This window comes from Lissotriton vulgaris, chromosome 10 (genome assembly GCF_964263255.1).
Source record: "Lissotriton vulgaris chromosome 10, aLisVul1.2, whole genome shotgun sequence".
Lineage (NCBI taxonomy): Eukaryota > Metazoa > Chordata > Amphibia > Caudata > Salamandridae > Lissotriton > Lissotriton vulgaris.
In genome coordinates, this window is record NC_141698.1 from 664650173 (window position 1) to 664677371 (window position 27199).

The 27199-nt window shown below is 40.3% G+C and overlaps 1 protein-coding gene across 2 annotated transcripts in view; it reads right to left on the reverse strand.

Moving 5' to 3' along the window:
* PTPRN2 (protein tyrosine phosphatase receptor type N2) overlaps positions 1-27199 on the reverse strand; it is a 2289968-nt gene that overhangs the window by 63249 nt on the left and 2199520 nt on the right. For both annotated transcript variants that reach the window (XM_086941498.1, XM_086941499.1), the window contains one exon: positions 7537-7590. Coding sequence is in view for 1 of the 2 variants with exons in the window: in XM_086941499.1 (XP_086797625.1) it covers positions 7537-7590 (54 nt within the window). In the remaining variant the exon portion in view is untranslated. The remainder of the gene's footprint in view (positions 1-7536; positions 7591-27199) is intronic.

Genomic DNA, 27199 nt, shown 5'->3' on the forward strand with positions numbered 1-27199 from the left:
AGCCTGGAAAATGAGAACAGATCAGACTAGAAATAATATACTAAGCATCTACACCCAAGATCAATCAGCCATCTGCTCAAATGATGTTTCAATAAGGCAAGAATTTTCCATTTTTTTTACTTCAATATATAAAGAAGATACAAATCCAACAGATGAAGAAATCGTTAAGATTTGGAATCAAATAAGAGCTGCAACAAAGATTCCATATTACAGTAGTATGGCTCCAATATGGGACTCACCAGGCACCCCAGACTGCTTAAAGGACTCTCTATCAAGCCCACTCAGACAATCTGGAATTGAAAAATGGGGACAACTTCTGTCTGGAAACTCTTTAATATCATGGGAACATTTGCAAGTAATTACAGATCGAAAAATCTCAAAGTTTAAATACTACCAATTAAGCAGCTGGGCAAATACTATTCCGAAGGGAGCATCAGATCCGGAAAACCTAGAATCAGAAATGATGAATGAAACGGTATTAAAAAAAGGAAGTATCAAAATGGTATTGGACACTAATTGAATCTGGAGAAGAAGATCTTACTATCTCTCAAAAAATATGGAGGAAAGACCTACCTAACGAAGATTTGGATCTATGTCAAATATGGAAAAAATCAGTAGAGAAATGTTGGCTGTGTGTAAAGCCCGCAGCATTAAAAAGGAACCATCTCTTCTCTATACATAGAGCGTACTGGACACCCAAAAAATTATCAAAATTTAAAGGATCAGCAGTAAAATCGTGCAGTAAATGCGGCGAGGAAAAAGTGGATGATATCCACATGTTTGGTGGCTGCTCTTCGCTTACACAATACTGGCAAGAGATTGGTATGACACTAACTGCAATACTGGCAACACCGATAACTGTGAGTATTATCTTAATTATTTTTGGGATACACTATACTACTCAACCAAATCAGATTAAGCTAGACAAACATCAAGAAAACTTACTGTTTGTCATGATCCTATTAGCACATAGAGAGATATGTATTAATTGGATAAAACCAGTACCACCAACCCATGAGAACTGGTTAAATGCTGTAATAAGAACTAGTAGTTTGGATAGAAAAGGGAAACAACTCAAAAATATGAAATATTGGGAGATCTTGGAAAATTATATCACCTCCAGATGATAAGCCAGAATCTCTCCTCGTCAGAGGTTTCTTTGACTCTTTTTCTTTTTTCTTTTCTTTTTCTTTTTGATTCCAATGATTAAGCGGAACAATAATTCCTGGCATGACTTGAAGTCTGTCAAACTTCCTAAGGGTCAGAGATCTCCTGAAACAAAGGAATTATTGAGCAAGATAAAGGTGTGCGGAAGAAAACTGATTGGAACGAGAATGAGACATACCCCTTGTACTCCTCGATAGACGATTAGGGGCAGTGTGGAGGCACAACCGCTCGGATACTGTCGGACTCCCAAACACCTTTCTTTCTGCATAACCCGCAATATGAGGATTAAAAAAAAATAAAAAAATAAAATAAAAAAAAGACATACCCTGTCTTTCCGTAAGTTAACGACAGTGTACATGTAGAATGTACTAAAGACAACTATACTTTTGGCACTCTCTTCACAATACTGAAATGATCAAATAAAGTGTTTTTTAATCTGACTTGCTGAAACATTCTGGTGATAAACCATGTGAGGGAAATGCTGTGCTGATGAATTGGAGGTGGCAAAGTCATGGAGAAATTTGGATTGACAAAACAAGCATTATTTAACTGTAATTAGAACATTGGAATGTTGGGAGCTCCATTGAAAACAATGGATTGCTCTGGGCTTATAATGGCTGGTATAAGCCTGGAGCTCCAACATTCCAATGCTTCTTTGTTCACAGCTCTGGCTGTGAACAAAGGCTTCAGGGAACCTGAGGGGATTCCAATCCCCTCACGGTCCCAAAAGGCTTTGTTTTTTTGTTAGAACATTCTGTCCTCTAGTGACAGAATGTTCTAATAGCCTTATAGCCCTTCGTAGATGGGCTATACCGCTATTAAAGTCCCTCTCCCTTGTTAAAGGCCCTCGCCTTCGGCTCGGGCCTTTAACGCTGGAGAGGGCCTATAATAGCCGGTATAGCCCTCTACGGCGGGCTATAAGTCTATATTATGCAGCTGGTAGGTGACAGCTACATGATATAAATAGAATATAGTTGCATTGTAGGGATTTCATAAAGGTAAAAGGCTCTCTATGTGTCTTATCCACATTACAATGAGCTTAGACTATTCCAAAAGTATTTTATGGAAGAACACTCAGAAACACAAAGAAAGAACTACATACATTCATAGCAGAACTTATTTCGAGTGTGATAAATGTATACATCTACAAAACTTTCGAACATCATGTTTAGTGTAGCACCAGTTTCTCTTCAGGGGTGGTTTTGAGGTGTAGCAAAGGCATTTATTATGTTGAAAGACATGGAGAAATAGGAGGAAGATAGCTTTAGTATATTAGCAAGTGAGCTTAGTCACACAAACCAAATAGTTTCAAGGTACATATTGTCAATATACATATTTATGGAGTTAAAATAGTAAACCCATATTTTCCAGAATAGACTCATCTTCATGATGTTGTGGCAGATAATATTCTGGCATGTTTTGTAGAGTGATATTTAAAACATGAAATTCTGGGAGAATACTGTGGTAAGAACGTATAGATCTATGTGCATGATATGCCAATCTATGTGTAGGACTACAGCAGCTCAATCACAGACATCCTTATAATTGGACTAACATACCCACAATGCTTGTGATCCTTACTCAATAGCTCAATAAAGTAATTATCCCTGGATATGCTGATGAACCCCAGAAAACTCCTATATACAGTAACCTATCATAGCATGCCAATGGTAAAAACGGATACGTTAGTAAATGGCCCTATTCAGAAAGGTATTCATGTCATGTTTTACAAGTGCAAAATACACTTGACTCCCTGAGATACTTCTTAAGATTTATCAGGCAAAATGTGTGAGCATTGCTACCTTTGGTGCATGGGTATGGGGTTTTTATGATTCACATTCCATACAATCTGTCGACAATGCCATTTTAAAGTTTATTTTAGCAGTACCCGCCAGTCATCCCATATATTTCTGATGTTATTAAAGCACAGCTAGTGCTACTTTGGCACATAATCTGGACCTCTAGTAGCACAGGCCTAAACCAAGAAATAATTAAAGATTCAATTAAACTTGACCAAGCCACCAAGATTTCCTGGTTGAGATACATAACAAATGTATGTATGATCTCGGGAACCCTGATTATTATAACTGCCCTGACGTTATGAATTCTATTTCTAGGAAGGATTTAAAGAAAATATGTATGAGTCATCTAGAGGCTAATAGATTCGCCCTGGAGGTAAACAAATCAACAGAGGTACAGCATCAAATGATTTTAATAACATACAATATTCAACCTTATCTACTATGCAGTTTAAGTGGATACGATAAAGATGTTTTAACCCATTTTCGATTTGGTAATTTTCATCGATGAATTAGTTAACCAGAAGTACATAACTGATAGAGAGAATTATGCTGCTGGCCATGCAATAAGGTATGTCCACAATCAATGATACATGTGACTCTTTTCTGCAATTTTTATAGAAAGGAGAGATTGAGGTGGATTTTGCCCCTACTAAGATAATGGGGATGGAGGCAATGTCGATCAGCATTTTTGTATTTGCAGTTTTTAGACAGTATATGCAGTATTGGAGTTATGGCAAGCTTTTTAAAAAGTGTTCTCAGAGCCAGAAAAAATATAAACATTGATTCTCTGTTAAGACCTGCAATTAATTAATGAGAATAAGTAGGTTTTAATTGCCTGTGATGTATGTCCTGTATAATAATTTCTGAGCCGCCTGTATATCTTTTTACATTTTTTAACCAAGTTGAAATTCATTTTTGAAAATATTGTATATTTATATCTAGACTTAGTTATTTCTTAAATTGTCTTCCTTCTTTATCTGTCATGTTTGCTTATGTGATTTTATATGACAAAAATCGAATAAAGCTTATTTTGATTCTGAAAAAAGTGCAAAATACATCAAATGAATTTGCACAAATGAATAGATTTCCTCAAACTTAAAATTCTGACAGTGTGTTGAAATTTCCATTTGAGTAAATAACATGCATGTTTGTACAGAACATCTTCAGATAAGACGTGTCTTGGTGCTGATCTATTTAGTTTTGCCCAACTATCATGTTATCACTTTCAGGAGGATGGAAGGCAGGGTGGACCTGTGAGGAAACAAGCCAGAGACCACAAGGCTGAACAAACATGTCTGCAGTGAATGCATTACTCCACTGAACCATCAGAACCGGTATGTTGTGCAATTTCCACCTGTCAAAGTAGATTCACACTACACATTTGCAAGCATATGGATATTCACAAACATTTCCAAGGCACAATCTGACCCTGGGCTGAGAAATTAACTCTGGTTAATGGCATGGGTAAGTCCATATCTAAGATGAGAAAGAGAGAAACACTCACAACATGGTAAGGAGTGAGAAAGGGGAGGGGTTTAAGGGATCAAATATGTTCTCCATAGAGAAATAAAGGTTAAAAGTGCACTTCCAATTATTTACTTTTTTTTTTACTTCTGCCTGTGGAAGTTTAGATTTGCTACATTTATGCATGCAGAAATGTTTATGCAAGAGAATATTATTAGAATCTGTGGCTATTTCAGGACCTTGGGAATGAACTTGAATTATTTGCATTTTCAGGTAAATCAGAAAATTGCACCAATAACTGGCTTAAACCTAAGTGTGTGAGCAAACTTCCAACTTTTCATCCTAAAGTTTTGTTATCCTGGCCTAGTTTACTTAAGCTCTTCCCTGCAAGTGTGTCTTTATAAGTACACATGATAAAATTCAATAACTTAAAAATGGTTTATCAAAATAGTGATTTAATAAATCCAGACTCAAAAAGGTTAATTAGCAAGAAGTACAGACATGCCAGCTTTAAATATCAGAGGTGGATCCAAAGGAAGAGATATATCAAAATAAAGATTTTGTTTTTATTCATTCCATCAGTTGGACCTTACTGTTGGGGTAAAACATCTCCAGACACCAATTGCACATACATACTGTTAGTACATTACCACCGTAGGAACTGCCCAATCCTTAATTAGTTCACCCAATGTTTTTGGGAAGGTGAGACACAGTTCTCTACTCAGTGCTGAAGCACCAACCTCTCTATCCCAAAAGAAGTGGACTTGATCTGCAGCACCTACAAAATGCCTCCTTCAGGTCTCTGGGTTGTGTTGAATGGCTCCATGTGTGGGATGGAAAACACCTCAAAGATGCAAGGGGTCATGTCAAGGTGTGACTGAAAATCAATAGCATTGTGCCTATGAATTCCTCTAAATGTGCTCCTTTAAAGTACAAAACACTACACTGTGACTCTGGTCTAGCTTCAGGCTACATAAATACCGCCAACCAAATAAAAAAAATGTCACTGGGAAATTCTCTAAGCAGTACAACAAGTCCATAGAGTTTAACTGATATCTGACACTGCAGAACGCAAATAGCAATAGGGCAGTCAGTCTTCAGTCTTAGCTTGGGGCTAAAAGATCAACTTCAACTGACAGCTGACCATCTACGTTGAAACCCAAGGAACTTAATATGCATTTGGCACTACTCAGCCTCAGCCTGGATGAGCAATGTGTACCCTTAGAAAGAGTGGATTTATTATCACCACTCATTGTACTAATGTTATCAACCTTTAATGGATTAAAGTCATAAGAATGCCTTCTGTAATTCAAACTTATAATATTGAGGTGTCACACAGACAACAACAGCAGCTACCCGAGTAACTTTAACAATTATTTGCTCATAGCAAACACAGCCTGCTTAAGGGCCATTGTCGATTTTGTTTCATAATCTAGTTCTGTGCGGAAGCAGCAGTGGGCAGAATATAACTGGGCTGGGCTCAGAGGATATTGGCCTGGTTTGTGGTGTATTCTATTGCAAGCACTTTGCTTGTACCACTCCTTATGGTTAAAGTGGATATCTCAGACGTCTGTCAGGCATAGTAGAATGTGGACACTGACTCATCGCCCAATTTGAAGTAAGTGAGAGGACTACAGAGTCCCTTTGGTTTAGTCATCAACTGATGCAAGATCAGGGTACTGAGTCAGCATAGTTTTATTCATAAAGTGGAAGCAAGCTTTAATCCTATAATATTCAAGTAAATTGATGGCTAATTGGTTAGTGAGTGTACATTGGTGAGACACACTGCAGTCCATCCAAGGGACCTCTTCTCTCAAATAGTGTAGTGTGTTGGAGTGAGAGCAATGAAGGAATTACCGGTCTGAAAATAATATGCAGAGTCTGATACAGAATTAAAGTTAGTCAGGATCGGTAAAACATGAGTCAAATGAGTATTTCAGGCAGCTGGATATATGTAGAAACATTCCACTGTGGAAAAGACACCATGGAGGAGACAAATGAAACACCCGTGGTTATACTAACAACTGTGATGCTTCTAGCCACCTGGTGCTATGAAGTGGCAGTGAGGTGCTGTATGTCCCTAAATAAACAATTCTAAATTTAAAAAAAAAACAAATGCAAACATTCCATAATTCAGTCCATCTATGAAATATGCATGCATATAATTTGACATTAAAATAATCAATTTCTAAATATTATCAGGGTACTACGCCTTACTAGAAGCTTTTTCAGGTGCAGATTTCCTTTCTGCGATTTGTGGAAAATAATCAGTCCCCGGCTTTTTCAAGCTGCCTCGCTACTCACCTCCCCGCAACTGGCAAGTTTCTGCCAATCTATGGCACTGAGATGCCACGTAGTATTGCAACTGCACACATTTTTCAGGCAAGCATTATGTACAAATGAACAGTTCAGTTTATTCAGCTTTCATCAGTACCAGCTCACAAAACCAGTTTCATAACTATCCATGCAAGGTAGCCTTTGATGACTTTAGCCCATCAAGTAAGACAGCACTGGTGGGAAAGCCTGCAGAGCTAATTTACATGTAGAGATGGGCAGCAATTGTGCAAGGATGTATTATGAATGTATTGGCTCTATTCATACCCACAGGTTTGCACTAGACATACCTTGAGTACAGTCACAAACCCTTCAGACCCATGCTCTGATCAAACTACAGCACACCATGCAGGTGACCTTGTTTCAAGGGCAATGAAAACAATGCAGTGTTCAGTGAGCAAAAACCGATGCGAGGAAAAGAAACAATGTTACCATCACTATATGAAAATATATTGCACTCTTGGTTGGTGAGGCGGGGTCGCAGAGTAGGACTTTATGATTGCCATATTTCTTCCCGTGAAGCTAATAACCAGCAGGTAGGCAGTAAATAAAGCTAACTCCTGGAGGACAAACTCTTCTGTGAGTGATAAAGAGTAAAACAATTTTTGAAAGCGAAAAGCCAGTGTGCCAGATGGAAACAAATGAAATCTAGATCTTGCCGTGGCAAGGGAGCCATTGAAACAGACAGCAGCAGACAGTGGGAGGAGCACATTGCGCGTGACTTGTGTTGGCCAAGGGGGAAACCTGAACCTGTGAGCATCATACTTGCCTGCAATGAACAATTACTGGACAGGAGCGGCCCCTGTAGCACTTGTTTACTTTCCTGAAACAAAAAAAACAGAGGAGCTCATCAATAGTAAGCACTGGCACCTTAGCAAATTAGGCGAAAATAGGCTAGTCAAAGTTTGCTAGGGTCATTCAATAGTTAAAGAAATGTTGTCACTTTATGTTATTCATAGGCCATATGGACCTGCTAATAAATGTGTTTTCATTATTACTTCCACCTAAAATACACATGATACATACAGTGTTACTAAGACTGTATAGCCATTCGAGAGGATATAGACAATTAGTCACAGAACAAATAGAAATATGTTGAAGCTGAGTGTTTTCAGTCTCTCACTGCTCTGTTTTTTCATGCACCATCACTGTACCATGTAGCAGAGACTATATAAATGTTATTTTAAGCATTTTACGTGGGATCAATGGGGAAAAGAATCAACAATGGTTAAAATGTACAACTAGATTAAGTAAGCCAGTAAGAGTATTACATATTGAATGAGCAAAGTCACTTTTTCTGAGAAATAAATTGGTTAAAGCAAAGGGAACAAAGTTATACTCAATGAGAAATGTAAACATACCGTAACTACAATCATCTGCCACACAAAAGCATCCAGAAACTGTCACTTAGCAGAAGCAATGATATATTGATTTCTAAAGTCTTGCCTATTGATGTTAGCTATTTGTTGCCAAAGAACTGATGTGCATAATCCAAAAACCTAGAGTGGGCTTTGAGTCAGCCCACTTTTATCATTCGTTGGCTTTCTTGTCACTCTCATTTTCTTGCTTCTTGCTCTCTGGCTTTCCTCCCTCTTCTTGTGTTTGCGACTTCCCTAGAGCATGGCTTCTTTACCATTCTTTTGATTAATTACTTGTATCCTTCCACAACTCACTTCAAAGAACTACTTTTTCCTTTTCTCCCTGGGAGTACATATGCTTAATTTCTCTCTCTCCCCGTGTGCTGCTCTGCCATATATTCCCATCCCCTGTGCTCTCAGAGTTACTTCCCACCCTTTCTCAGTTTGTCTGTAACAGAGATATTTGTGGCGGTTTGATTAAACAGCAGACTTTCTTGGGTTGGCTTTGTTTTACCTCTTGCATTCCACAAGCTGCATGAAAGCCCAGACCCTGGCAAATCTAGACAAATTTATGGCAGTAGAGGAGAGGTGAGCTGCTGAAAAACTCAGTTTGTTTCAGTTTTGAATCCTGTGGAAAGTCAGTTAGGTCTTGGGAAAGACTTTCCTTTAAGTTCTTATTTGTACTTTTTTAATTATGTTCAGTATTTCTTGCAAGAAAAATATTCAAAATATAAACTATCTAATCTATCAAGATTGAAAATACTGAATTCAATGAACAGTTTTGAGATACCTTATGATGTGTGTTTGCTTTTACCCCAGTATTTGTAATGTTTTATTACAGTTTTAACAAAACCTTACAAACAACCATCGGCTAATTCAATAGCTTGCCACTCACATGATAATGGCAAATCCTACTGGAATTGCCAATACATATTCTGCTTACAGCCATTGAGGACTGCCATGCAAACGCTTTGATTTAACACACTAATAACAGATTATTTTAAAATTAGTATCCTTTATCTTATCAAGTTTTTGGAACAGTTTTTTTGCATATGTTATCCATCAGTTTTTAGGAACAGTCTATATGCTAAAAGGCTTTATGTTTCAATGAATATTATGTAAAAATGCATAAAATAGACTGCTATTGGGTTGATAGATAATTTCATGCATGCCTCTACTTTTAATTACTTTAGAATCAATGAGCATGCCATGCTAAGAATGGTATACCGCAGTATTATTAAAACCATTGTTGGGGGGTTTTTCAGGTCTTGCTTTAATGTTCACATTTTCTAAGTTTTACTAATGAGCCATAGGCATTTGTTTCCAAAAACGTAGAGTAAACCTTTAGAAATTGTTTATCTGTAGCAGTCGAAGCATTGCTGGGTTGAATATAGCATGCTACAATGCATGCTATCACATCGCGTTTCTTCACAACGCAGTTGTTACAGCGACCACGTTGTTAGAACGTGATGCCATTACAACGCAAGTCATTACATCGACTTGCTATAGATGGTACTCTAACATTAGGATTAGTATAGTTTACTATTCCAACTCCAGCCTACGCAACAGTAGGGAAGGTGTTGGAATAGTAAATGATACTATTCCCTATATTAGAGCACCATCAACAGCAAGTCAATGTAATGACTTGCATTGTATGGCATCTCGTTCTAACAACGCAGTCATTGTAACAACCGCCTTGTAAAAGAACTGCGATGTGATGACTGCGTTGTACACGCTGTCATCGTGCTGGGTTACTTAGAGGACCTTATAGTAATTTGAAATGCATATTTCTTGCCAGGAGTAGAAAAGAATGCTAGAAGGACAAAGGGGCACATGTATCAAGCTAATTACCGGTCCCAAACGGGCCAATTCGCAGAATCAGCCCCATTGCAATCAGTAATTAGCCTTGTGTGATGCATCAAGCCCAAAGCTATTTGCAAAATAGGTAATCACAAAATTTGTGATTGCCTATTTTTCGAACGAAGTTAGGGAATCGCAATTTGTGATTCCCTAAATGCAATGCAAGAAGCATTCTCAGAATGAGACTTTGCATTAAGGAATCGCAAATCAGCATCAACTTCAAGTTGATGTTAATTTGCAATTCCTTAGAAAAATGCACAAAATTGCATTCTTCCAAGTACCATGTGTGCACACTTGCCAATTTTGGGGGTGCATCATGGTGGCCTTTTGTCCCCCTAGCACCCTTGAAATTGCACGCGCAATTTACGATTACCTATTTGGTAATTGCAAATTGCAAATGGTTTCCCATTCATTCCTATGGGCTTTTAAACCCATAGGAATGAATGGGAAGGCATTCCCTATTAGCGAATCACAATTTGTGATTTGCCAATAGGGAATGTGTAGGAATCACAATTTATTTAGCGATTCCTACTCACATAAGAAATTGTGATTCTTAAATAGCGATTCCTTAAAAATCACTGTTAAGGAATCGCAATTCCTTATGTTGATGCATGTGCCCCAAAGTGAATACCAATTTTCTCTTTTAACTCAGAAAGGATAACTAATATGACAAATACTTTCATTGGCACAAATGCCGTATGGGGGATGTGTGGTTCACATCCACTCAACCTCATTTTTTGTATATCTACACATAAACTGATTCACGAAAATTAATATCTTCACTTATTTTAAAAACAACAGCCAGACCTATTGATTTTTACAATGGCTGTTTCAGTAGTACTTCCTTTTATAATGCTTTTTTTGTGCTGTGTTTTCTTACATATTTTGTTAAACTTTCCAAAAATATTATATGTGAAATTCTACTCATATGTAGAGTAATTGTGCGAATAAGTCCCATTTTAATAACATATAATCTCCCACCTTCTAAACTGCCTCAACAGTCTTTGTAATACTAGATGTACAAATACACTGGTTTCACCATATGTTGAAAGTAGAAAGTGTGTAGGTTCAATGATAACCCAAGTAGAAGAAAATAAGGCGACCTTGGATTCTTGAATGAGGAAGCCCGGGGCACATTGGCTCATGGGAAAAATAACGTTTTTTAAGTTTGGACGGCAGTGTTGTTCCTCATGTTAAAAATCTAAAACTAAGGAGCTTTCTCTTCTTATCAGTACCCATATATCTAACTTACTCAATCAACTTTCTCCTGAACAGCCTGGGATGTGGCTAATCTGCTACAAACTGAACATAAGCAAGCTAAATAACAAGCTAAAATAACCAACTAAAATAACCAACAACTCGCTTGGATTCAGCACACAGTAGCAACCTATTAGTGGACCTCGTCCAGTATACCTTGGCCCCACTTAACACTTAATCCTCACCACCAAAGGCTTGCACAAGGTACCTAAGTATACTCCCACTTTCCCATATTGACACCATGCTGGGTGGCTCTATGATCAAAAAACAAGACTTTGTAATGCTATTGAAGCTAGTATTCAAAGTAGTGAATGCATTGCACCAATCCTCTCTCCAACATTCTATTCAGCTACTTTCCTGCTCCTACCAGCAAACTTAGATCCACCAAACATAACTCCCTAGTTTCAACTAGGTTATACTGTGCATTCTCTAGGGACTGGCCCTTTTTGCCCTGTAGGCCTGAAATCATCAACTATTAGAAATTAATGCAAAAACGTAGCCGAGAAGTCCAAAAAAGTATTGAAATATGTCTGGCAACTAAGTCCTAAATGATTGCAGCTCAATTCACTCTATATTGTTAGAAATATGCATATTTTTCAACGGAGTGTCTCATTTAAATAAATGTACAATAAAATGTGTTCGTCTTCCCCAATGATATTCAACCTACAGATGAAATTAAGCAGCACCACAACTGATCACCTCAGTTTAATGCCAACCACTGTACACCAATGTTTGATACACAGCTTTTGTCTCTGATCTATAGAGGCCCCAGACCCAAATAGATTATGTAGAAGAAATCTCAGCTTTCATCATCACTGCCTTCATTCAGTACACCCACTCCAAAGGGCTTTTTACAAGCCCCTTGTGGCCTTGGTATGCCACTTTTAATATTGATTAAAAGTGACGCACCAGCAGCACAAGGGACTTGTAAATAAGCCCCCAAGTGTCTCCGAGATGCCAACCTACCCCACATTTTTTTGGTCAGAAAGACAATGAAGGAATCTATCCAAGTGTTCCTCATGACTTTGGAAATCAATCAGAAAATCACAGGTCTAACCCATATCAAAGACAGCTTGCTCAACCACGTCCTATCAGCCTTTCACACTATCCTCTGCAAGTCCCCAGTGCCCTGATGCTGGACCGATCACTTCAACAGCCAATATTCCATCCTTCACACCACATCTTACAATGACACCATACACCGACAAGTAAAGAAATTGAGACATACACAACCTCCCAGACGACATATCTAACTCAAAACACTCTGTGCTGCATACAGATGCCTCATCATCACAACTGAGGCCACATTCTACGGGGCTAGTATCAACTAAGTGACCAACAGAAGCAAAGTACACTTCAGAGGCATCAAACAATGCATCAATGCTCTCCCGGACTGGTTTATTCGTCCATATATCAATAAATGATATCTCACATTGATACTGCAAACCCTTTGTTGCACCCTCTAGAAGGATATTTGCTCATTCCCCTCCCAACATCACCACAGCCTCCTCAATCAATGAACCTTCCTTGAAAACAGGACAGATTTTCCGTCTGCTGAAGAAACCAATCTTGGAGCCACACAATCTCACCAACTTCTGCCCTGCCCTGCATGAGAAACTTCAATAACAAAATCACTGAAAAAGCTGGTCCTATCAGGCTGCAGGAGCAGATCTAAAAGCCTAATCTTCTAAATGATTACAAAAAGGGATTTAGACCATGCTGCAGCATGGTGACTGTGACTCTTCAAGTAGCTGATGATGCACTCCCCATCAATTTCAGAAACAACCCTTGCTTCCTGGCCATCAAAAACAACACACAATTTACCTGACCAGGAATCTAATTACCTAAACTAGACAGAAGCACTCCTGGACCCAGGGAATCAACCGACCAGAGACAACAATGTCCAAAAAGGAAAGAAATAGAAGCCATGCCTTCTCAATCAATGTTCCCACATTTCTGAAATATTATGCCAGGTGACATCACACCAGCTCCAACCATCCTGAGATTCAAGGAAAAAATGAAAGCACAACACTTCAAGGATGATTACCTCTACACACTAGAGCTGCTTGTTCTCTGCCTCTTGTTACATGATTGTATTGATCCCAGGGCTCATGCTTCTGTTCACAGCTTCTTCCACACTAGCTTCATGCTACACAAGTACCACAACCTGCATACATGCATAAATGGGCATGTGCTGGAAAATTATAAGCCCCAAAAGAAAATAATAAGCTCCAAAAGAATATAATGTTCTACAGGGCCCTGCAGTTAACTTAATGCAGAATCACTGGAGCTGAATTGAATGCTTACCAGTGAAAAAATGTATGTTATGTATTATCTGCTTGTGCACTGATTATAATGAATACATTCTCAACAAAAGTACATACCATACTGTGAGGTGTGAATTTTAACACAGTGAATCTATCGCTAATTATGGTGAATGGGTCTATATTGTTTTAATTCAACATACAACTGAAGTTCCATCTTATTAATTGACCAAAAACATATAAGATTTCACATCTTTTGCAAATTTGCTTTTGTTTGCCCATATTTCGTAATGATCTACGTTTTTGGGAAAACACTTGTCACTTGAAAAAAGTATGTAGGTGGGCTAATCAGTCGGTAACGGCCGCAAATCGGTAAATTTCTTGTTACCGACCGGTATTTAGCCCTTTGCGATGTAGGAGGCTGGATTTAAGGATTCGGGAATTTACCAATTCGTTATTTTAAGGAATCGGTAAAATACAGATTCCTTAATTTAAGGAATCGATAAATTACTGAATCCTTAAATCCTATGTAGGGAGCACTCAAGTGAGTGCATTTTTGGTTTAAGGATTCGTTATTCACTACCAATTACAAGTTGGTGGTAAATAGCAAATACCTTTAAAAAAGTAATGTTGCGCTTTTTTAAAAGTGCCATGTGGCAGACATGTATGTGCGCCACATGTGCACACATGCACGATTCAGGGGTGCAACAGGGGGTCAATGTGACACCCTGCCACCCTTGAATATGCTCCGCCTATTACCGATTCGGTAAATACCGAATCGGTAATAATGAATATTACTGAATCGGTAAAATGTACATATTTTTTACCTACATTCTATTTACCGATTCTTAAATACCGAATCAGTAAAATTCGGTATTTAGGAATCGGTAAATAGAAATTACCTATATCTGGCCCATAGTGTTGTATATCCTCAAATCTAAGGAAAAAAATTATTAGACAAGAAGATTACCAGATATTCATTTCCATTCCATTCTTTCATTTCAATTAATTTCGCTTCACTATGTCAAATTTAAGTTAACAAATTTGCAACACAAGCACAATGAATATTGGTTATTTCTCAATTTTCGTTACTTACAGCGGAAAAAACTGGACTGAAATAAAACATGAACATACAAATAAGCATCAGGTTTAAGATTTTGTTTCAATTCAACGACAAAATCATGTGCCATGATATTGAAAATTGGAACTTCAAAAACAGTTATATATGCATGATGGTGTGAAAGAGACCCAAGCAAAATAACTTGCAGATAAATGAGTGGAAAAAGACACACACAGTTCTAACACGTTTGACAAAACTCTAACCAAAACTGTAAGCAAAAGGGCATCACCCCCAGGTCCCTCCAGTCCTCGTCCCCTTTATACTAAACAAGTGAGATAATCTAGCTCACCGAGAGAATGAAGAAAACAAGGCATGCTGGTACACCCCCTCTACTGGGAGTACATAACCACATTCTACCCAGCATGCCTCCTGTTCTTTTTTCTGTCTTCCGACAGATAGGTCCTCTGCAGTACCAGGTGTTTTTGGGAGATGTGCTGCATTTCGTTGTCTTCCGGCACAGCTTCCTCCTGTTGAGGGTGTCTTTGTCGTGCCACCTGGGTTGCGGGGCACACCGGGGGTGCGGCTGCTCCTGGTTGAGTCTTCCATAGTTGGAGCCTGCACGTAAGCGTACGGAGTGCCGGCGGCACGTCGGGTGGCTGGAGTGCTTACGTACGGAATTAGCGTGACTTCCTGGGTTTGGAGCAGGAAGTCAGGTGCCTCTTCACGTACGGATGGTGGCGGTGCCGTGGGGTGCATGCCGGCCCGTCAGTAAGTACCGCCAAGCGTTTTTTTGTTGCTGTAATTTCCGCTACTGCATGGTTGGAGCCTGCTGTTCTTTCAGTCCTGGAAGAAGCTGTGTTGTGCTACTTGCGGTCCCTGCCTTGGGAGGTCCACTTTGTGTCCCGTCTCCTTCTTAGGGTTGAAGAGGTCTGCCTGCTGTTCAGTGTGCCCAGGGTTCTTGTCGGGGCACTGCCGGTTGGGCTTCTCTATCTGTAGGACTTTTCAGGACTCTGCATTGCTGGCTAATCTGCAGATTCCCTGTTGGGTCAGTTACTGGTATTACCTGCCCTGAGGTCCAACTTTGGCAATAGGAAAACATGCCAGGAAGAGCAGGCATGTGGATTCTTCCCCATCATCTTCATCTGGTTTTTCTTCTTCTTCTTTTTCTCCATCTCCTGCCTGCTCAAGATAGCATTAGGAGGAAAGTGAGGCCCATATTAAACATCTCGTTAAGGAGACCTTGCTGGAAATGAGTGGTGCACCTAGGACCAAGAGCTCTGGTCGGGCTCCGCCGTCTCCTTCCTCTGCTTCTGAGGATGAGCGGTTGGGGGGTGATGATCTGAAGGGCAAATATATTGACAAAGAGATGTTGCTAGACTTGTTGAAACATGTGAAGTCGAATGTGGGGTATCCTTGCGATGATTCACCAAGCACTTCTGGGGATTTCCTTACTTCACCAGTTCGAAAGCCCTGCAGCGGTTGATGTTCTGGTCCATCCATATATCTGGGAGGTGCTTAACAGAGAAGGACCCTGATTGCATTATGTATCCCCTTTTCATGGTGAAATGCTATCCTCAAGAAATATATATTTGGAAGGTTCCCCTGGCTATATACACAGGGAGGGGAGCAGATGCAGTGGAAAGTAAAGTCCTGTAGTTTATATATCCATAAAAGTCAAAATGTTGACTATTTTAAAACAGTGTGGAGGTCTATTGGGGGGAGTGCTAACTGGAATGCATTATACATTAAACATAAATCCCATTGAGTGTCACACTTATAATCAAGGAAAAATTGAACAAAAAATTTTGAAAAATATCACAATTTATTATGGTACCTCCCTTTAGGGTTACATTCTAAATTAAAAACATTTATTTAAAAAAAGGGTTAATTTCATCATAAAAACCAACAAAGGTAAACATAAAACAGTCAAAAAGCAAGAGTCGACGCGGCGTTTCGGTGGCTTTACAATGGTTGCACCTTCATCAGGACGTTTGGCAATATTGACTTGGAGTCTCAAAATTGAAGACTTTAATGAAAGAAAGACTTCTACATCAATTGGGTCTTGTTCTATTGAGTTTCTTCTGATGACACTGGGCCTTTTCAGATATTGTTCTGCTCATGTATCGGCACGGAGGAGCCACCGTAGTTAACTTTGTGCTCTTTAATGGATTGACCTTGTAAATTCCTTCTTCACATTGGAATCACTAATGATGGAAAATGGGAACACAGAATAGGTTCATTTCATTAATTCGGCCTCCCTGCTCCTCCGCGTCCCAATGAAGACACGGACGTGGAGGAGCAGGGAGGCCGAATTAATAAAATCAGGCCAAAAAGCAGGAGGAATTGAATCAGACCCCCTGACATCGGATTATTAATCATCCACCGCATCACCGCCAGAGCAAATACAAAGACCTATTATGTGTTCCCATTTTCCATCATTAGTGATTCCAATGTGAAGAAGGAATTTACAAAGTCAATCCATTAAAGAGCACAAAGTTAACTACGGTGGCTCCTCCGTGCCGATACATTAGCAGAACAATATCTGAAAAGGCCCAGTATCATCAGAAGAAACTCAATAGAACAAGACCCAATTGATGTAGAAGTCTTTCTTTCATTAAAGTCTTCAATTTTGAGACTCCAAGTCAATATTGCCAAACGTCCTGATGAAGGTGCAACCATTGTAAAGCCACCGAAACGTCGCGTCAACTCTTGCTTTTTGACTGTTTTATGTTTACCTTTGTTGGTTTTTATGATGAAATTAACCCTTTTTTTAAATAAATGTTTTTAATTTAGAATGTAACCCTAAAGGGAGTTACCATAATAAATTGTGATATTTTTCAAAATTTTTTGTTCAATTTTTCCTTGATTATAAGTGTGACACTCAATGGGATTTATGTTTAATGTATAATGCATTCCAGTTAGCACTCCCCCCAATAGACCTCCACACTGTTTTAAAATAGTCAACATTTTGACTTTTATGGATATATAAACTACAGGACTTTACTTTCCACTGAAATGCTATCCTCTTCAGGATATGGCTAAATACTTGCCTGACTCACTTCCCATAAATTACTTTGTGGCAAGTCTGGTGGGTCGTTCCTGTGGACAAGAAGGTGGACCCTTCCCTACAGAAGGTTTATCTGGTTCCCATCTGGCACTCCGGGCTGGCATTTATGGGACTTATGTGGCTCAGTCACTTAATTTGGATATCAAGTCCCTGTACGGATCTATGGATGATTCTACTGACTGTTCAGGGCTTCTGGAACATATTGAGCTGGAGTTCCTGTCTGATGTTTCCTTCTACATGGTGAGAGCCTTGGCCCTTCCTGGCGGGGGTTGTGTGGTGGAGGGCTGCAATTTGGTTCTGAAGGACTGGAAAACAGATTCAGCCCGGAAGGCTACTGCCCTGCAGTTTCCCTTTCAGGGTACCATGATTTTTGGGGAAGAATTGGAGGGCAAACTGCATCGTCTTTTTAAGGAAAAGAAACATTCTTCTTCATTCAAGCAGCCTGCCTCTGTGGCAGTTTCTTCAAAGCCCAAGTCCTTCTTCCATCCTCCCTCTCGCAGGCAGTTTTCTCGTGGCAGGGGCCGGTTCCAGTATGGTAAAGGTCGGGATCAGAAAGCGAAGTCTCCTCCTGCGAAGCCTCGTTCCTGATTACCTGACGGCTGACGTCGGATCCTTGGTCAGAGGTCGGCTTCGTTTTTTCTTCCAGCTTGGATGAACTCCTGTTCAGATATGTGGGTGCTGGACATTGTGAGGATGGGGTACCTCATGGAATTTTTGGATCCTCCTCCAATCTCTGGGGTTCATCCAACTCCCTGGCCGTCATGTCTGTCCAAGAGGTCAGAGCTGTGTCTGGGTGGGGGTCAAAGCTCTGCTGTACAAGGGGGCGGTGCAGGTGGTCCCTCCTGTGGAGAGGGGTTGGGGGTTTTATGCCACAATTTTCCTGGTTCCCAAGGTGACAGGGGAGGTTCCGTCTTGTCCTGGATCTGAAGGCCCTGAACAAATTTGTATTGCATCTCCCATTCAAGATGGAGACTCTCCAGCGGGTGATTCCCCTGGTTCTCCCGGGTCATTTCATGTGCACCCTGGACCTTCAGGACGCCTATTATCATGTCCCAATTCACCCCATGTCTCGTCCATTCCTGAGGTTTCGTCTTTGGGAGAGGCATTATCAGTTTCAGGTCCTGCCCTTCGGCCTGTGGTGGACCCCCAGGGTTTTCACCAAAGTGGTGCCGCTGTTAGTGGCTTTGTTTCATCTTCAGGGTGTTCTGATTTACCATTACCTGGACGATTGGCTACTTTATGCTTGTTCCAGGGATCTGTTGTTGAAGGATCAGGAGATGGTGAGTTCAGCATTGAGGGCCCATGGGTTTCTATTGAATCTTCCCAAGTGTCAAGTGGTGCCTTCTCAGGACTTAACGTTCATAGGGGCTCGTTTCCGAACTGATCTGAATTGGGTCTTCCTGCTGGTGGCTCGGCAGTGACCTTGAGCTCCCTTGCTCATTGTTTTCTGGAGGGTCGTTCCTTTGTGGCCCATCTCTGGTTGCGCTTTCTGGGTCTGATGGTGGCTACGGTGTTCACGGGGCCTTTGGGGGCGTTTCCATCAACTTCCTCGTGGGTCCTTCCTGTTGGCTCGGTGGGATCCATTGCCTCACGATTTGTCCCCCTTGGTTCCTGTGTCTCTCTTGATCCTCCCTGCTCTGCACTGGTGGACGGTGTTAGACAATCTCACCAGGGGTCGGACTCTGCAGTCCCCCCTCCAGCTGTCCTCACGACAGATGCTAATGCGGTGGGGTGGGGGGCGACTTTGGGGTCAGACTTCCTTCAGGGTCGTTGGTCACTTCAGGATAGTTGGCGGTCTTCGAATTGATGGGAGTTGTCTGCTGTGTCTCGGCTCGGACAACACGGTGACGATGGCCTACTTGAATTACCAGGGGGGTTTCCGGTCCAAGTCCCTGAATGCTGTGGTGTCCCCATTGTTTTGCTGGACTGAGGGGCACATCTTGTCTCTGGTGGCTGCTCTTATCCGGGGTAGACAATGGAGTGGCGGACATCCTTAGTCAGTACTTCCATGCCTCCCAGGAGTTGGCATTGACTCCGGTGGCCTTTTGTATGGTGTGCATGAGGTTTGGTCATCCTTATCTTGACCTTTTTGCTTCCCGGCTCAATGCTCAGTTTCCCCGCTTTTGCTCCTGAGTACCTCAGGCAGGGTCTTGGGAGGTGGATGCTTTGACCTTCCCTTGGAGTCTTGGCTGCTGTATGCCTTTCCTCCCATTGCTTTGATCTCTCGGTTTCTGTCTTGGCTGGTGATGGAGGATTGGAAGGTGGTGGTGCCCTTCTGACCCAGCCGGTCGTGATTTCCCACTCTGAAGTTGTTAGCCGTTCAGGGTCTTTGGTTCTTCCCATTCCCTTTGTCCCTTGCGGTCCACTACGATATTGTCTCTCCGGAGTCTTCGTCTGTCGGTCTGGAGGTTGAAAGGCAGGGGTTGAGGAATAGGGGTATCCCCAAGTATTTAGCTTTGGAGATTCAGCAGTCCCGGCAACCGTCTTCTCTTATGTCCTACGGTCTTCACTGGGGGAACTTTGAGCCTTGGTATCTGGGTCTGGCATGGTCTCCTTTGGTTTGTCCTTTGCCTGATGTACTTCAGTTTCTCTGGGAGGGGTCTCAGAAGGGTCTGTCTGTCTCCACTTTGTGGCCCATTGGGTGGCTACTCAGGCTTTCCATTCCCCTTGGGGGAATCTGCCTGATGTGGATGACCTGGTTTCTCATTGTTGCGCAGTTTTTCCATTTTGCATCCTGTTGTTTGGCCTTCTTTTCCTCTTTGGAACCTCCCTTTGGTGTTGAAGTGTTTGGTGGCTGCGCCTTTTGGGCATTTGGAGGAGGTTGATCTGAAGTTTTTCACTTTCAAAGTTGTTTTTTTGAAGGCTATTACTTCGGCTAGGCCCCTTGGGGAGTTGGGGGCTTTGATGGCAGGTGGATGGTGGTGATCTTTCCAGTTCTTTGCTGGATGTTTGCCGTGCATTGCGGATCTATGCGGACCGTACTCATCTTTTTTGGCTCTGACTCCCTGTTTATTTCCTATTGGGTGGCCTCCAGGGGGTGCAGGGCTTCCACTTCCTTCATTGGTTGTTGGCTAAAGCAAGTCATCATGTTGGCCTACTGCCTATTGGGCTCCCCTCCTCCGGCTGGGGTTCAGAGGCATTCGACAAAGGGGTGGCGGCTTCTTGGTTGGAGGTTCGTGGGGTGTCCCTTTCTGAGAATTGTACGGCAGCCACTTGAGATTTTGCTAATATCTTTGTTAGGCATAAGCGTATTCAAAATGTTCTGGCAGATGATGCTAACTTTGGTTTGGGGGTATTTCGAGCTGTGTGGCCCTGATTCCCCTTTCTTTCTTTTTCTGCTGTATTTCAATTCATCGCTGGGTTTGCTCTAACTCTGTGTCCTGGTGGTTTGTTGTGGGATGATGACCGGTTGCTGCTTGGGTATTCTCACTTGTTTAGTACGAAGGGGACAAGGACTGGAGGGACCTGGGGCTAATGTCCTATTACTTACAGTTAATCTTCACTACTATATGTCCCGTTGTCCTCATTCCCTTCATAGCATTCCTCCCTCGCTTCCGGACTTCCAGGCCGTCATCTTGGGCTTGGTGGTTCAGGAGGCATGCTGGGTAGAGTACGGTAATGTACTCCCAGTGGGGGGGTAGGGGGTAACCCCATATTATTTTGTGTCGGTGAGGTAGATGATCTCACTTGTTTAGTCTGAAGGGGATGAGGACAACAGGACACAGAGTAATGAAGATTACCGGTAAGTAATAGGACAGCTCTTTGCATTGGCAGTTTGACGTCACATTGCTACTAAGGACTTGGTGATACCTAAAAAATGCCTTTTACAAGTATGGCTGTTTAATGATAACTTAGATATAAATGTGCATAAATATTATTCTTATATCAAAACTGGCTTCCTATACTTGCTGCCCTGATTACCTGTGTAACATCCCTATAAAGTTCCCAGACCAAACCAGTCCTCAGTCCTTCTGAAGAATCCCACAACATTTGAAGTAACAGTAATTTGCCATTAAATTTGCAATGCCAAATTGGGCCTCAATTGCAAAGAAGGTTGTTTGTTTTATACATTGAGAGGGAAAAGTCAGTTAAAGAAGCTTCCCTAAGGTATCCTTAATCAGGCTCCATACCTGCTAGAAGGTGGATAGACAACTCCACTGATCACTGCAAGATATTTACTTAGGCAACTCTGCTTTATCCAACTCAGTGCAGTATTGGTCCTTATGTTCCGGAAATCCCTGATGGTGTCACTTAAGGGCATAAAATAACCAATAAATATGGGTAAAATTTCTTTTAAGTATTTCATATGTGCCTACAAACTGAATTACATTGGACATGTGACTTAATTTTCAACACGAGCTATTGCAACAATGTCAGAGTAAAAGAATCTCCATCACAGTCAGCTATTCCGCAGAGTGAGCTGAGTAGCAAATTTATTCTCAATGAAGCTTTGCTAGGGACCAGTACAAGGACCAATGACTTGTTTTGTCAAAGTAATCAATTTGGCAGTATTTTCAGGGAACAAGACACCCCTTTTGTCAGCTGTTGTTTGCACATAATCAACTCTAGTTCTATACAGACCTGACAGCAAAGATCTGCCCTTTGTTGGACAGGAGAGTGTACCTAAGGGTTCCCTTACAAATGAGGAATTACCAGAGAATCAGTAATTCCATTCAAATTCCACCCTGTCTTTTTCACATCTGCTATTTCCCTGTAAATTTTGACTATTTTTAGCAGCTGGAGTACCCAGGTGAAAAACATTTGACCTGCAGTGTTCCTTGGAGACTGAAACTTGCAATAGGGTCAGTAGATCCAGTTCCCAACCCCATCTGAATAACAAAAGGAATCAAAATCAAGCTCTGAGTTTGGAGTGCGTAATATGATTCAACTATACATACCAAACCAAGGTAAAAATGTATTCACATATTTCATGTGCAAAAAAGCATAAACAGCTAACTTCTAAGTGCAATAATGTCTCAATGCATCATCAAGAATTAAATGTGAATACAAGAAAGGGACCTTTGTTCAGCAGAACTAAACTCAGCTATCTCTACAGAGCTCCGTCCCTCAGCGTCTTCCTACCACTCCTAAAACAACACTCTTCTTTTTCAAGAAAACCTTGCACTGTTGAAGGGCTATAAAGATATTCAACAACACACCCTTAATTTAAGGCTATTAGGTTTAGCACCTATTAGTCTGTTGTTTATGTTTGATGACATTGAGCAGTAGTTTCCATTACTAGGTTCTTATTATTTCTAGAATTCCCTTTGCCAATACTTTATACAATGTAACCTTTGGCTGTACTGATTTGTATTGTATGACTATTATTTCTGCAAGGACTGTCATTAAACCAAAACAGTGAGCAAATAGTACCTTAGGGACACTGACACTAGCTCTAGCTATAAAAAGACGTTTCCTAAGTGCAATGAGTTCCTAACAACAATCCACAGAAAATGACTACATGTAAAGATACTGATCTTAGTGCTAATTCCTAATCAGATGCACTGCAGTCTTCTCTTCTAAATAAAGCATAGAATTCCAACTTTAGGGCGATACCCCTCTTGCAATTCATTTGCAAATATTAAATGCTTAAATAAAAAAAGTAGAGGAAACCTGATTGAAAATCCTTTTCTTTGTTTGTTTACTAGAATTCCTGTAAGGTACACATGGATCTGGAACCTCTTTCTTTCAGGAATGGGAGTGCGATGAATCGTTTTCTAAATTGGGCAATGAGATGTAAGTGGTCAAGATGATTCTACAACTACCCAGAGGAAATTGGATGGAATTCTCTCTCAATATATTACCCAGGTCAGAATTAAGGGACGTACATTTGCGTAGAAATTCAATGTAAGAAGTTACATTAAATGTAACATTCATTAAAGTGTGTTTACTTTTTTTATTTAGACTGCATGCATCTGGCCTTGTTAAATTACCTTGCATAAGCACACTCAAGTGTCCTTTTTAGCCCCCAGTTAGATCTTATGTTACTTCAGCTTATATTATTTTGCTTCACATGTCCACCCTCATGCATGGTTTGATACCCGTTATGGCCTGGTCCACTTTATATAATACCTTACACACTAATATATATATTCAGAATGCATGTCAATGCCAATTCAAACACTCACATGAAATGCTAAAAGTTGTGGCGTTCCACTGAAGTTATATATAAAGTCCCGCTCAATGTGTATGACACTAAACATTCCTAAAAAAAGAAAGTCACCCTCAGATGGAGGTAAAAAGCAGAGCAATTGCTGGCCAGACATATTGTTTAACAAGTATTCATGAACTTCAGTGTGTCTGTAAAAGGTAAACACAAACAAATGAAGGATTAAAACTTAAAGTAGTATCTTGCCCCACAGCTGCACGTGAGGGGCATATTACAACACCTATCCCTATTGTCCATCTTATTGCAAATGTACCACAATGTCAAATTCTGCCACGTTGTGTACCAGGGGAACAGCTTGGTATACACAATTTGCAGCTACGGTGTGCACTAACAGATATACTTTGACAAACAATTCACTGAGGTGTGCTTTCTTATGTTCGAATGGGTATACTACATGCCTAAGAGAAACATGATTTACATGTTTTGACCCCTGGTTGGGGGGTTTTGAGATGGGATAATGAATGTCACATGCACTTTTCATATTTTCTTATTAAAGTTTGCGGTACACTTCAAATTAATGCGAGAGGATTACCGGATTAAGAGACAGAGAGAAAGACCAGGGTGACACATCATAGCTTTAAGTTCATGCTTTAAACCGAGTTTTAGTGCTCCTAAAAGAGCATTAGTGGTCTATTTGGATTTTAGGTCACTTACTTGGAGAGAGGCATGTGAGAAAAACACTTTCAAAGGGTGCACCTGCAGTCTGTCAAGCTTGCACACATAAAATCAGCGGCCCCTGTATTCAAAATTATGGAGCTCAACATAATATGGAGAACACCCCTATTCTGCGTAAAATAGATTGTGGTCATGTCTAGATCAGATCAGTACTGAACCAGTGCTACATTATAATGGATTAAGCCTGAAAATGATTGTTCTCTAGATCAGTTATCCCACTAAGCTGATTTTTCTGAGCTATTCTGCTCTGGGTGAGAAAATATATTTATGTGAAAATGCAGTTATAGAGTTATTATTATTATCATAAAAACATATATACGTGAGAGTACTTGCCAGGGATATATTGAAGCACTGTATCACTGCAAGTACTAGTTAACTCTATTACCCAAATTAAAGCTAGTGAGATTGTCAAACTTGATTTGGAAGTATGATCTCAAACATTCTGCAGCATATTGAGCTATCTCAAAGGTTGTAGACATCAGTAGGTGAATATCAGTAATATCCTAAATAGTACAGCTCAAAACATATCATGTCAATTAATCTCTTTTACAAACAGTTACTTGCCAACAACAAAAGGTAAAATAACTTTTCTAGTGCACAAAGTAGAGTCTGAACATGTGCTCTGCATTTGCATAACTCATGAAGACACAAAGTGTGCCTGCAAAGAGAATCTTCAAATTTTAAAGATCACTTTGTTAACAATGCCTAAAGCTCTCCTTTATTGGGAAACTGTCACTGAGCAACAATATACAGGCTATCATAGCATTTGCTGTGCAAACACATTATGTAACTGTTTCAAACACATGCGTATATTTAGTATTGGCATGGGAAGTTCATAGTAAGAAACATAACGAAGACCCACTGGAATACCAGGCAAATACTGCTCTATCTAAATTAAACTCAGATACGAAATGGATACAGACATTATACAAAGGCCTTTGGTGATGGGCAGGTGGATGGACATTGGCGTTTTTCTGATCCTATTTTAGATGGTGAAAGCAGGTAACAGAAGTTGTGACATCCCCCACCTGCTGGCATATGTAGTGGTAACTTGGGACCAAATCCACTTTCAGTAAGGCAGCAACAATGCCCCACTCGCTCTGATGGGCAAATTCTTTGATTCATTTCTATCTGGTGGAAATATATCCACCTAGCACTTCACTGCTGGAAGGAAATGATAAAGACACAGCCATTCAGCTATTTTCGCACTAGCAGTGTGGAGACTGTTTGCATTCTATTACTTCTTTCTGCCCAAGCATGACCCCACTAAATAAAAATACTATTCACCAAGGAGGATGGTATTTATTTCATTATAATGACCTTCATCAGAAGGATATAAAACTACTTAGTATTCACATCCTAGTACCAAGGGCAAACAATAACTGGAATTAGAGTGAGCTATGCACCACACACAATTCAATATAAAATTAACATATTGTACTCTGAAAGATAATATTACCCACTAGATAACCATTAGTCAACGTAGCCGACTTACAAATAAATTGTATTAGAAACTAGCAAAAATAATTTTCAATGATAAGTTGCGAAGTGCTTAGTCACCTTCAAAACCCCTAGTGACCAGTTTCAACTTCAAATCAAGGCACAAACAGAAGCAGAAGGCAGAAACATTTTAGGGGAGATACTACACATTTCAAAGGGGAACACGAGCAAAGTAATTCTTAACTGCTCCATTACACATCTGGGCACTCTCTATTTAGGCTTAAAATAGAAACACATAGAAGTAAACAATACTTAATTGGTGCTGATGTTTGCAGGTGGTGGTCACAGCACTCTTTTTAGGGGCCCTGCACTTATTTTTCAACATCACACTTTTACTGGGAACAAGACAGAAAAAGGCAGAAAAGGGAGAAAGAACGAAAAATTGAAAGGCAGGGAAACAATGAAATGAGAGGAGGCAGAAAAGGTAGAGAGATTATGAGTATAAAAAAAGTAGACAGGAAGTGTGGAGAGGTGGACGAAAGAGGAATGCGGTGGAATATGTGGTGAATGAAAGAGGCATGAGGTAAAATTAACTAGGCAGCCCAGGTATTCAGAAAAAGAGATACTTTGAAACTCTGATGACAGGCTGCAAAAAAATAAATGTTTGGGCCCTGGAACTTTTTTTTTTTACAAGTAGATCATTTTAACAAACACAACAGAAAGGATGGATAGCATGCCAAATGTAAAATTTGTTGTCATAGAAACATTCAATAAACGTGGGCGATGCTCACGAAACTCGCAGTAGGAAAAACACATTGGCCTAAACTAGTTATACATTTTTTGAAATGCTGGTTTGGGTAACATTTTTCAAATCACAACATCCTTCACACATTAAATTTGAACCTAAGAAGCAAGTATCCGTATAAAAAAGAGAAATTAATTTCAGATTTAAAATTCAGGGAAACTAACAAAGACTGAAATCCATTCCCAATTAGGAAATACACAGATAGTCCTCTTGATTTGTCTGTGACATCCATCTGTGTATTTCCAACTATTCCATTCATTAAATATCTCTCTATAAATGTGATAGGAATGCACCCCAGATCGAAAATGTAAGCATGAAATCGCCAATAGGGTTTTAGTGCTAAAAAAATTCTTATAGCCAATGCCAGTTCTATTTCTGACAACTACACTTATGATTAGGCTATGCAATCAATATTTAAGTATTGTAGTTTCTAGAGAATTTGCATGAGATATTTCAAATGGAAAGTTAACCTGTTTT